Source organism: Paramisgurnus dabryanus, chromosome 2 (assembly GCF_030506205.2).
Source record: "Paramisgurnus dabryanus chromosome 2, PD_genome_1.1, whole genome shotgun sequence".
In the NCBI taxonomy this organism is placed as follows: Eukaryota; Metazoa; Chordata; class Actinopteri; order Cypriniformes; family Cobitidae; genus Paramisgurnus; species Paramisgurnus dabryanus.
This window is the reverse complement of record NC_133338.1, coordinates 52,778,525-52,791,235: the sequence shown is the minus strand read 5'-3', so window position 1 is coordinate 52,791,235 and position 12,711 is coordinate 52,778,525. Positions and strand designations below refer to the sequence as shown.

The 12,711-nt window shown below is 36.7% G+C and overlaps 1 protein-coding gene across 1 annotated transcript in view; it reads right to left on the bottom strand.

The window, feature by feature from the left end:
- Positions 1–12,711, bottom strand: part of jph3a (junctophilin 3a) — a 14,713-nt gene continuing 2,002 nt past the window's right edge. The window contains exons 2-5 of the mRNA XM_065261690.2: positions 8,271–9,033; positions 7,727–7,851; positions 3,852–5,095; positions 1–1,880 (exon numbers count right to left, since the gene is read on the bottom strand). Coding sequence (XP_065117762.1) covers positions 1,800–1,880; positions 3,852–5,095; positions 7,727–7,851; positions 8,271–9,033 — 2,213 coding nt within the window. The 3' untranslated portion in view covers positions 1–1,799. The remainder of the gene's footprint in view (positions 1,881–3,851; positions 5,096–7,726; positions 7,852–8,270; positions 9,034–12,711) is intronic.

The following is a 12,711-nucleotide window of genomic DNA, read 5'->3' as shown; positions in this document are numbered from 1 at the left end:
TAACCTCAAACATTTTATTAATTTTCCACATAACTTGGAAACAATCTCATAAATCATTGCGTAAGAAAGGGCATGCTTAGGCATGCAATGATCTCACAACATGATGATATCACTGGATGAGTAGTATAAAATATACAATAGCAGTTTATCATTCAATAATTTTGACGATGTCAGTCAGGTCCCATTGAGAAACGTAAGCTGGTATTTTAACACTGCTTTCAGTCCAAATTGTTATCTAAGTTGCTGGACAGAGAGACAGGCAGAAAATCACACAGAGTTAAGAGCAGAAGAGAACAGGCTAACAAACATGCTGTAAAAATCTCCACAGGCTTAGGCTCAGATTTCAAGCCAACTTGATTTTTGTTCAAAGGTGGGGTTGGATCGAGACGCACCGTTCCACGTGACCTTCATACGAGTACATAACCTGCTCGCTGGGATGGTTTCTCAATTAAAAAAGGCACTCAGCATATCAATGAAAACTTGCAAACTTGTTAAAAGATGTTACACTGTTCAGTAATATAGAATATATTTATATATATATATAGAGAGAGAGAGAGAGAGAGAGAGAGAGAGAGAGAGAGAGATATCGAAAGCAGTGGTCATAAGGTAACAGTCTCAAACTGTACGAGCCGACATACACAACCCCTGCCGCACCTCTGTTGTACTTTAATGTCAAACAGCAGATGTGACGTCACACGGTGTACAAGGAAACGCAGTGGTTTCTTCAGCAGTGAATCTGGCATAGCAGTGTTTTAAAGGTGAACGTGTTTACGGTGAATCGAAATGAACTAGGTGGCTGGATTGTGCTGAAATTCGGTGATAATCCCGACGGAAGGTGGGATCGGTGGGAAGATTTCTGCAGGCCTAACTTATATTCAAAATTCATGAGTATTCGTTTGAATGAAAATGCACTATGATGAAGCCCTTTAAGACAGCTTTAACCACACACCCAACAATCTGGGCATGTAAATGAAAAGGTTGTTTTTTTATATGACGTGACTGCAGCGATTATAAAGGGCTGTTACCCTGGAATATAAAGGAGGGGGGCATGTAGTCTTACTGTGCGTGCACACCGCCAGCATCTCTTTTCAAAAGTAACAACCGACGAAAGACGGATGACGTGAACTTCACTGCTGCACTCTCATTGGTTGTCGCTCCCGAAAGTCATTTGCATATAGTTAAACCATTCTCAACTTTGGCGCATAGCTGGACACGCCCACTTCCTTTCGCCAACAGTCGCCAGAAATCATCAATCTAACATTAAAATGAATAAGATGGCGTCGCTGCGCCGTTGCTAGTCACTGGCAGTGGGCACGCAGCTTTAGTCTAGTTGGTTACATATTTGTGTGAATTGCACCTTACATCAACTAGCTATTTTATATTAGGCCACAAGACCAATTTCGCACATCAATCTTCATAGTCCCGCGACTCGGGTTTGATGCGCATTTTTGAAGAAAATAAATAAATAAATAAATAAATGGGAAGTAGTTTTTAAATGGCTAAAAACCTAAAATGTGTGTAATACTTCACTCTAGCTCTACAGAATATCGTAAATGGACTTTTATTATGAAACAAAGACAAAATTAAGCGAATTTAACTAATGGATTATGATGGATTTATATAATAAATCGAACCGTAAAAGAAGTTTACAATATACATGGACTTGCCCAACTTCTTACACAGATATTTACTACGGTAATTTTTGGGTTCCTTATATTAAGACAATGCTAAGTGCGCATTGCGTGCATATCTTAATCTTGATGACAGTGCTGTTTTATTGACATTCTATAGGCCCATGATTAAATAAAGAAATGGATGAACAAAATGGCTACACCAATGTTAAGTAATATCACCATGACAACCAGGATAGAGCTGGAGCCCTGAAAAACAAAGTAAAGTTTAGTTAGTATATTTCAATATCACATTCACACATTGACAGTTTAATAAAAAGCATCATATATCCAGGGTGCGATTTGCTGCCTAATAGAGGGGTTGAGTCCCAGGATGATGCCAGAAAAGCAAAAAAGAGGCGAAAAGTCTGTCATCAAACAGACTATTTTCTTAGTCTGATGTCTTGTCTAAGTAGGCATCATAGCATATTTATTGTTATATTGAACGTATGTTGTGCATTGCATTTTTTCTAGGGATGCGCCGATACCACTTTTTTGGAGTACGAGTACGAGTACGAGTACTTGCATTTCAGTACTTGCCGATACCGATACTGAGTACTTAATAAAAAACATGATTCAAATTTACAGGTAACAGCTTTAGTCATATAATTTAACAAAAAAACAAGTGACTAGTTTTCCAGTTTGTTGTAAACTCTGCCTCTTTGGACAACACAAGAGGCATTAACCCCTTACACGCCACTCAAACATAGACATTTCTCAGACCGTGGTATCGATCCCTGGTATCGGGGGACTTTTAACGAGTACTTTAGAAAATGTGGTATTGAGGCCGATACCCGATACCAGTATCGGTATCGATGCATCCCTAATTTTTTCTATAAAAAGTTAGGCCTATGATTATAAAAAAAGTGTTCATGCATGTCCGGCGCAAAGCATAAAGAAGAAATGCATTCTGGCATGTACAGTTTAGGTTCCGTAATTGCTTTATTCAACATATCCTCCAACCCATACGACTGCTTTGGTCGTTTGTCCATTTCACCAAATACGACCAATAGATGCATTTAGTAAATTAGCAAATTACAAGGTTTGCAACACAAATGGTTTGTAATACTTTTATACTGTTTTATGCAATAAATAAACCTTTGGTTTGTTTGTTTGTTTATTGTTTGTTTGAAAGCTTGAGTCTGTTCTTTCATTATATTTGTATAATAATATATAAGCATATTTCTATAATCAATATAAGCATGTGGTTCATCAGTTTTTTTCATATAAGATTTTTTTTTTTAATTACCCTCCTCTGATTTTATCACAAATCGCACCCTCCATGTATCTGCATTCTTAAACCACTAAATGAATCATTTAAGTCAAATTTAAGCTTCTGCGTCAGACCTACGCCACAAGCACTGCCTAGTCTGACACATACCTCGCCAAAGAATTCACTACGCATCAATTCTACGCAAGCGCTGTGATTGGTCTGCTATAACCCCAAGCTCAGGTCCAATAAATTCTGGGTCGCTTTCCATTTGCAACAGTAAAAGTTGAGGACCAAGTTGAGGAGCCATACTTAACTAGTCATGCAGCAATAAAAGTCGCTGTCTATATACTGCAATAACTGCTGATGCTCTAATAATGTACACAACAAGCTGCTGCTTCTCCAGCTTTTGCCTTGGTAGTGTTGGTAGTTTCATGACCCACCAAATTATTTTCATAGAAAAAATACTTTTTGAAATACCAAACAACGCAGAAGTATTAATGAAAATTTACATCTACATCGTAGGTCCAACGCAGTATTTAGTTTCCTAAATGTTTGGAGTAGGGATGCTTAACAATTAATCGCGATTAATCGTTAGCAGAATAAAAGTTTTTGTTTACATCATATATGTGTGTGAACTGTGTATAATAAATTTGTATAAATAAATGTACACACATGCATGTATATGTTTTAGAAATGTTTACATGTATATATACATTTGTATATTTATGTATAATTTATATTATATATAAATACTTAATATATAATTTTTTTTTCTTAAAATTATACATGAATGTGTTCATATTTATATATATATATACATATTTATTATACACAGTTTACACACATATGTGATGTAAACAAAAACTTTTATTCTGCTAACGATTAATCACGATTAATTGTTTAGCATCCCTAGTTTGGAGCCATAAGTGATATAGCACACATGCACGTAATGCACATTATTTACTTACTGAGTTTGTCTTAATCAGGTTCAAATGCTCTACATCTTGTTCCAGGGTTTCTGGAGAAGATGTTAAAGGGGGTGAAAGAGTAATGTCCCTGTGCAAAGGCCATTCCTCCACATCAACCCCAACATTCAACGTGTCAAGCATCTGCACAGAGTCCATGGACTCCTTCCGGGCTGCCAGACCCCATTCTTTGCCATCGTGGTTTCGCTGACGTAGTCTTTGCAAATTGTGCCCTTGGAGACTCGAGCATTTGGAGTTTTGTTGGGAAACGGAGTCAAGGGGCTGGAACCTCATTTCAATCCGGTAATCGTTTTCTCCTCCTTTGTGGGAATCGTTTTCAACAGTCCATCCTGGAGCAGTGCTGTTGGCTCCACGGTCTGACAGCTGGTAGGCATTCACGCTAGACTCGCCGCTCGTGTGATTGGTAAAGGACTTTCTTGGCTTGTGGTTGGAGTGGACATGCTCGTGTTGTTTGCGATACGAGGACGCATGCTCTTGAGGGTTGTAATGGTATGAAACGTGAGGTTTTTCCTTTGGTTTGTGATTGGAGGAAGCATGCTGGTTGGTCTTGTGATTGGATGAATTATGACCCACCGATTTGTGATTGGAATATATCTGCATCTGCGGTTTGAACTTGGAAGAGTCGCAGTTAACAGAGTTGTGATTGGATGGTGAACGTTCCCACTCTCTTTCCCTGGAAATTGTACGCTCCCTGGGTTTTTGATTTGAGGAAACATGCTTCCAGGGCTTTTGACCGGAGGACATTTGATCCCGCACTTTGTCCTGAGCCATATGCTCAATGGGCTTGTGATTGGAGGAGCCGTTCTCCCATGGGTGATGGGTTGAGGAGTTTTGCTCATGTCCATTCATTTGACCAATTTCCTCTTCCAGTAAAGAAGGGGTTGTGGAGCGACTGCTCTCCCCTTTGCTTCCCCTTCTGTGGGGATAAACGTCAGTGGTCCAGCTGTTGGCCCCAGATCTCGTGTTGCCTTCCACTAGAACCTGGATCTCAGCACCTCCTTGTTCCTCCACGGCACTCTGGCGCATGAAGCAAGCGTTCCTGGCACGATGGGTAGGTGGGCTGCAGGGGGGCGAGGAGGGGTTGCTCAGTATCGGGCTCAGGTCGGGCGTCTGGGCGGGTGGCGTTGTGTCTGGTGTACAGAGCTCTGGGCTATCTGTGCCGGCGGATATCACCTCCATGTCTTTCTCTTTTCTGTCCTGATGCTTTGGTCTCTGGCACTCTAATCCTAGAAACAAAAGAAGATTTGAATCAAAATAGGTTTTATTGGCCCGGTAATAATAATTATAATAATAATAATAATAATTCATAACATTTATATAGCGCTTTTCTGCAGCACTCAAAGCACTTTACATATGAAAGGGTGAATCTTTCTTAACCACCACCAAGATTGCTTTCAGGAGAAACTTGAATAAATTAGAGAATACAGTCTCCTCTCCCCAAATATTTAGACACTTCATTCATAAAATATATGAATGACATTTTCAGATGTTGTTTTAGAGTATAAATACCTCCGGGGGCCACTTTATTAGTGCATGTAAAGTATACTCTATGTGCATGTATACTGTAATGATGCCAAACTATTGGTATGCATTCACATGTGTTCGAAACTGTTATATTTGAGCATTTTCCAAGTAAATTTTTCAACCTATAATTGACAAAATAGTCAACCTATAGTTTGTCTAGATCAGTTCTGCATACTTAACACTTCTCTCAGTTTTCTTCTTGCTATTTTTATTTCACTGTCTGCTTCAACGCATACATTTAAAAATATGTAATAAAATTGTAGCTTGGTAGAAAACTAAAGTTTGTAGTTTTTAGAAATTGTGTAAGAAAAGAAATTAGGGCTGCATAACAATTAATCGCAACTAATATTTTGCAGAATAAACGTTTTTGTTTACATCATATGTGTGTGTACTGTGCTTAATAAATAAATATATATATATATATATATATATATATATATATAGACACTTCATATATATATATATACACATATATATATATATATATATATATATACATATATATATATATATATATATATATATATATATATACATATATATATATATATATATATATATATATATATATATATATATATATATATATATACATATATATATATATATATATATATATATATATATATATATATATATATATACACATGCATGTATAATTTTGTAATTATAAAAATGTAAAAAATAGATGTATATTTTAAGTATTATATACATTTCTAAATACACATGTAGATATTTGATAAATATATACATGCATGTGTGTGTATTTACATACATAATTATTAAACACAGTATACACACATATATGATGTAAACAAAAACTTTTATTCTGCAAAAGATTAGTTGCAATTAATTGTTATGCAGCCCTAAAAAAAGGCACTACCTTGTGTAATATTTCAATATGTGATAATGGTTTAGGTTTGGAATTTTTTCTTTTTAAATTATAATAAAATACATTTAAAAACTCATAAAAAGGCATTAAATATAAAAAGCAAAATGCAAAAAATAGATATAATCAACATACATTTTTTACATTCTTTCTGAGAAAAAAAGCATCACAATCTCTAATATCTGCATCAATCTAAAACTTTGACTATACATATATTTTTTTTTAAATTAGTAAAATCATTCAGACATTGCAAATCATTGCGTAGCATGTGTGCAATATTTTAGTGATTTGATTTATCTTGCAGCTCTTCACTGTAAAAATATTTTTTTCGACTTAAAATTTAAAGGTATAGCGGAAGATTTTCTTTTTTCGGCTGGATCATCAAGACTATTGGTCATCCCAGTTGTCAATCCTTCTGATGATATGTTTAAGTAAGGCCGTCGTACGTGCTCGTCCCTAAGTTCGCTTTCTGCGCATGCGCACTTTTTAGGTGTATATGTGTGGTGGGCTACGGCTTCAGCCATTCATTGATGCTCGCATTCTCACCGTATTTTTTCAAAATGTCTGAGGGTCGCAAGAGAAAAAGTGTTTACGAATTGTATGACAAGAAGAGAAAGGCCTCTGAAGAAGAAATCAAGACCAAAGTGTTTGTTGGGCTTCCCCTCGACACTTCTACTCGACAGGAAAAGTTTGGCATACTATTTGGAGAAATCCATTTAAAATCACTGCTAGTAAAAGTTGATGCAAGCTATGATTAGCGATGCTAGCCCTAGCAAGTCATGAACCGCACAGATACAGTAAACATCTCAATGTATGAGGCATGCCGGCAGCAACTTGTAAACAGACGAAACAGGCGTTTCCTCTCGAGAAGAGATAGAGTGTTGCGCCATGTGCATTTTTTTAAAAAGAGGAGAGGTGGTTCTTTAAAAAAATTTGGGAAAATCTTCCGCTATACCTTTAATATTGAATGAATTTTGTCCCAACAGTGGTGGCCGGTGACTTCTCTTCCAAGGAGCGGGAACTCAAAATATCAAAATATGTGTTCGGTGAACCTATGTGCATAATGCGTCATGTGAAAATACGTGCCTGCTGATCTCGCATCAAAACGGTTATTGATAAGAGACGCTCACTCACATTCAAAAAATACTCGCAAGACACAAACTTAACACTAAACTCTGATTACACATGAGATAAAGTGAGTGTCTGGCAAACGCAAGGGTGCTCTTTTATTATAAACCCCTTCGAAGCGTCTGCAGCAGGCTCGTAATTAGAAATGACGCGTGATGCACATAGGTTTACATGACGTGCCAAACACATACTTTGACATGGCGAGCCACAAACATGACGGGTTTAATACATGTTTTGAAAAGCTTTGCATCGTGCGCCTTTAAAAAAGAAATCACTGGCCGCCACTTGGTTATTTCTTGTTTTTTTATTGACTCACCGTTTCCATAGTGATGGAAAGAGGGCGATAGTTCTTTGGCAATGATCCTGGCCAGACGACACTCCTCCAGAGCTCTCAGTGCGACTCCTTCCGCAGCCTCACACTTTCCTCTAGCGTGGCTCATTCTGCAGGAAAAGTTTGACGAAACATCAAAACAACACATGACAGTTTTTAAACTGTGCTTCTTTCTTTGGGACACTGACAGGTTATCCGATTACACAGTTTCCTTCAAACACTAACTGAGGTTTTTGTCACCCGTGAGCAGGCCCACGCGGACTGCACAACTGTAAATTTCCACCAAATGTATGGTTATATTTATCAAATTTTAATATGCCTTCAAACAATAATTAGACTGTCCTTAACTGAGTTGAATACATTTGAGTATTTAAGCCCATTTCGTAGGATTCCCTTCAAAATTTGCGCATAAACCTGTTGTACCCATGGAGCAGACCTGATGGTTTCTTACTAGTTTCTTCTTCCCATTGTAATCTTTAGAGCTAATTGCAAGAAGTTGCGATGAAAAATGGATCGCATGATGTCTTACCTGGACATTGCGATCTCAGCTTTCTGCTTGGCTACGTCCGCAGCTTTGTTAGCAGCTTCCACGGCGCGATCCACCTTCTCACGGATTTTGCTGGTGCGCAGTGGTATTAGGTTTTTCCTCTTGCCACTCACCAGAATGTTCTGCTTGTATTTTCCCTCTTCCTTTGTTCCATCAGGGAAGGTGGTACATCCATAGCCATGCCTCTTGTTCCCAAACCACTCACCTTCATAACGAAGCCCATCAGAGCGATGACTTACGCCCCAACCCGACCTCATATCATGTCTCCATTCGCCAGCGTACGTTTCCGTCACAGTGGCATCCACGCTTCCACTTGCCTCCGTATCGCCCAAGCTGACGTTGGAGTTGATGTCCGAGGCGGCCGAGCTGACTGTGCTCATGCCTGCCTCGCTGCAAAACGAACTCTGTTTGCTTAACTGGCTGGCCAGGGAGCTCTTGGATTCGGATCTCCGCAACTTCAAACCGCTCAGTATGGACTGTCGGAAGCGTCCTTTCCTCTTCCTGTGCCTGTCTGTATCGTTGTAAGCGCAAAGTACAAAACCGCTACGGCCCACCGGACTCCCGGATGCCCCACTGACACCGGAGCCATCTTCCGGAGTGGGGGCCCCTTCGCTGTGATCGGATCGAAGGGAATTTATGGATGTGCACATGGGGGAGAAGATGATGGCTGCCATGCCATAAGGCACACTCTGTCGCACACCATAGCCATGGCGCATGCCGCTTAGCCACTGGCCTTGGTATGTGCCTGCCAGAGGAACAAACATAGATGTAAAAGTGTAAATCTTATACAGCAAGCACAAAGTACTTGTTTTCAGTTTATTAAAATAATGTCAAGCTGTGCTAGACTCAAAAAAATGCTTTGGGTCAAAAAGGGACGAACCGAGACCCTTGGGTTGTAATTTAACCTATGCTGGGTTGTTTTAACCCATTGTTGGGTCAAATATAAACATGTTCTGGGTTGTTGGTGTATTCTATTAACTACATATTTTCTATTAATAATATACATAAATATATAAATGCACAAAGGTTCCTGCAGCTAGCAACACAAAGGTCATGGGTTCTATCCTAAGGAATACACAAACTACAAAATGTATAAATGTATTTGTAAATAAGAAATAAATGAATAAATTGATGTTGATTGGCAAAAAAGCATCTGCCAAATACATAAAATACATACATATATGAAAACAGGGAGTTTTAAAGTGTCATTCTTTTCATATGTTATATAATGTTCTGCTGAAAATAATATATAAAATGTGCAAATAAAAATGAAATTTAAATTTTTAAGTTTAAAGACATACTCCACTTTTATAAAAAATATTCTTATAATTTACTCCATATAGTGGACTTTATAGTGGACCTCAACAGTTTACAGTTTTAATGCAGCTTCAAGGGGCTTTAAACGACCCCAAACGAGGCATAAGGGTTGTCATTTTAGTAAAAAATACTTTTAAACCACAACTGCTCGTCTTGCATTAGCCATGTGATGCGCAAGCATGAACTTATGTATTACGTAATCATGTCAAAAGGTCATGCATGACTTATGCGAAACTACCGCTCCAGTGTTTACACTAAAAAAAGTAACTTTTTGGTGTAGTAAAATTAGATTGAACCTCATAATTTCTACATAGTAATATTAACATTTATTGAGAATCAGAATTTTCTTGGTAAAATTATAAATTAATACACAATAAATTTATGTATAAAATGAACTGTGTTGGAATAGTAAGTTGTATTATATATTTTCTTGCATTATTTAACTGTTTTATAGCCAGTGCAGTAAATTTTTATAAAAAAATTGCGTGTTCAAGTCTATTAAAAAAATCTGAGTCATTTAACTTAGGCGTATAAAATCCATTAAACTAAAACATTCAAGTGAAATGAACTTAAAATTATCGGTACATGTTGTACTTAAAAAAATCAGTCAATTTTACCTTAAAAAGTTGATTTTTAAAAGTAAATTGTTACGAAGATTTTATTACGTAATTTTTTTACGTAAAATTACGCAAGTTGTTTTTAAGATTGGAGAAAGAGGACAATTTCGACGTTGTTGTATGTGGAATGATACTAATAAATGTCTTTGTGTTAGTTTGTTGTTTAAAATTACATATGTAATGTTTTGGGGTTTTTTGGCGAAAATTGCGATGGTTTGCTAGATAAGACCCTTATTCCTCGGTTGGGATTGTTTAGAGCCCTTTGAAGCATTAAAACTGTAAACTGTTGAGATCCACTAAAGTCCACTATATGGAGAAAAATCCTCTCCACTGAACAAAGAAAGACATAAACATCTTGGATGGCATGGGGGTGAGTAAATTATCAGATTTTTAAAATAAAAGTGGAGTATTCCTTTAATCAATTTCATGTCAACTCTCTTTTTATCTTGACTAGTAATGAGCAGTGTTGGGAGTAACGCATTACAAAATATAATATATTACAGTAATATATTAGTTTTTGCTGTAACGCAGTAATATAACGCATTACTAATAAAATTTTGGTAATATTTTACTCGTTACAGTCTTAGTAACGAGCGCGTTACAACAATGCATTTCAAAAATAGACGTGTTATTTATTTTTTATTTTATTTTTTTGACTAATGCGCGCGACCAGCATCCACACAGGAAAAAGCTGCGGGTAAAATAGTAATGTCTGCGTCCCAAACAGCATACTTCCATACTATATAGTAGGCGAAAAGCACTACTTCTCGTACTCTTTGCCTACTATATAGTATGGAAGTAGGCGGTTTGGGACGCAGCGTATGTCTGTTTCCAGGTGCTGTATGCAGCATGTTCATTCTTACTTTAATTTTGTATTTGACGCGTTTCTTAAAGAGCCGAATCTGGGAAGTCCGCGGCTGTATAAGCATTGACTAAAGTGGTCGCAATCAGGTCCGGTAGCGCCGCATACGCAAAATTCTGCGAATGAGAGCACTAAGTAAAAGCAACAGAAAGTTTCTATCGGTCTCCTGTGCTGCTTGAACCTCAGAAGTAAAGAGACTTTTAAAAATCTTGCCAGAAAATCCATTTCACCACACCAGCAATGACAAGGTAAGCTAACGTTGCTATGGTTACAGTCCATATACATAATAGATTGCTAGGCTATTCCTATGCTATCTACAGTTTTATTACAAACAGCAACCTAAACTACAACATAACATTAATGTAGACTTAAACATGGTTATTTAAATAGTACATTTAAACATCACTGGTTAAAGTTTTTACCAGCCTTTGTATGGGAGCCTATATTCATTGTTTGGCAAAAAGCAGTGTTCCTCTGTTTGTCTGTTTTATTAAGCAATTATATGTTAACCTACATGTAATCCTTATATTGTACTGAAATGAGCTGTATTCCTTGAGGCCTGATCCTCCAATAGCACTTTTTGATAAGTTGGGTCAACCCAGTGCATGCCAGGTTTGTGCTGTGAATCTTTATTAAAAGTGAATTAAAGAATAGAAATGAAAAGAGGTTGCGTGTCTTGCCATGTTATTAGTCTATAGGTTGCATTATAGTGGGCTCTAGCTTTATTGTGTTTGGTATGTGTACCATCATTTACCAGACTTTTACCAGATCATTTGTCCATGTTTATGACTCTGACAGTCATTGTTACTGTTTTTTGCCATAAGTCTTCACTGTGCCTATTCAAAGCTCGAGGGCCAACACATAACTTCTAGATTTATAAGCATCAATAAACTACATTTTAACATTTTATAATGCCTAGTCATACTTCTGTTATTTTGATGAAAGTAACTCAAAAGTAACGCAAAAGTAGTGTAACTCATTACAGTTCAGAGTCAGTAATATTGTAATGTAACTAATTACTTTCAAATTACAGTAATTTGTAATATATAATGTATTACACTTTGGAAGTAACTTGCCCAACACTGGTAATGAGTTGCTATAACTTATTAAATAAAGTTAAAATACACCAAGCTAGTTACCAACTAAGCTTCTCATTACTCAAGATAAGATGAAATAAGTTGAAATGTCTTGTAAAATCAAGTTGACTATACTTAAAAATAAGGCAACAAGGACTTTTTTTCTGAGTGTATTTTACACCAAATTTCTACACTAAAATAGTTAAATTACAACAGTAACATTCATTTAATTTCACATAGTGTCAAAAAATTTTTTCATATAATTTCTGCATCTTTTATAAGTAACCTAAAAAACATTACCTGATATTTATAAAGAAAATAGTGATGGTAACTGTCCAAGGTGCTGAAATGTGTGAGTGACAGATTTCACAATCGCTAAATGATCTTTCAACAATATAATGTCTCTGTTTAGTTCAAGACTCATTTTTTAAGGATATAATAATACCTTTTGATCATATCTAGCTTTGAATTTAAGTCAAATGATTTAAAGGGAAAGGAGGTGTGTCACGTCACGTGATCATCAATTTTGTTTCCAAACAAATCTGCCAGTA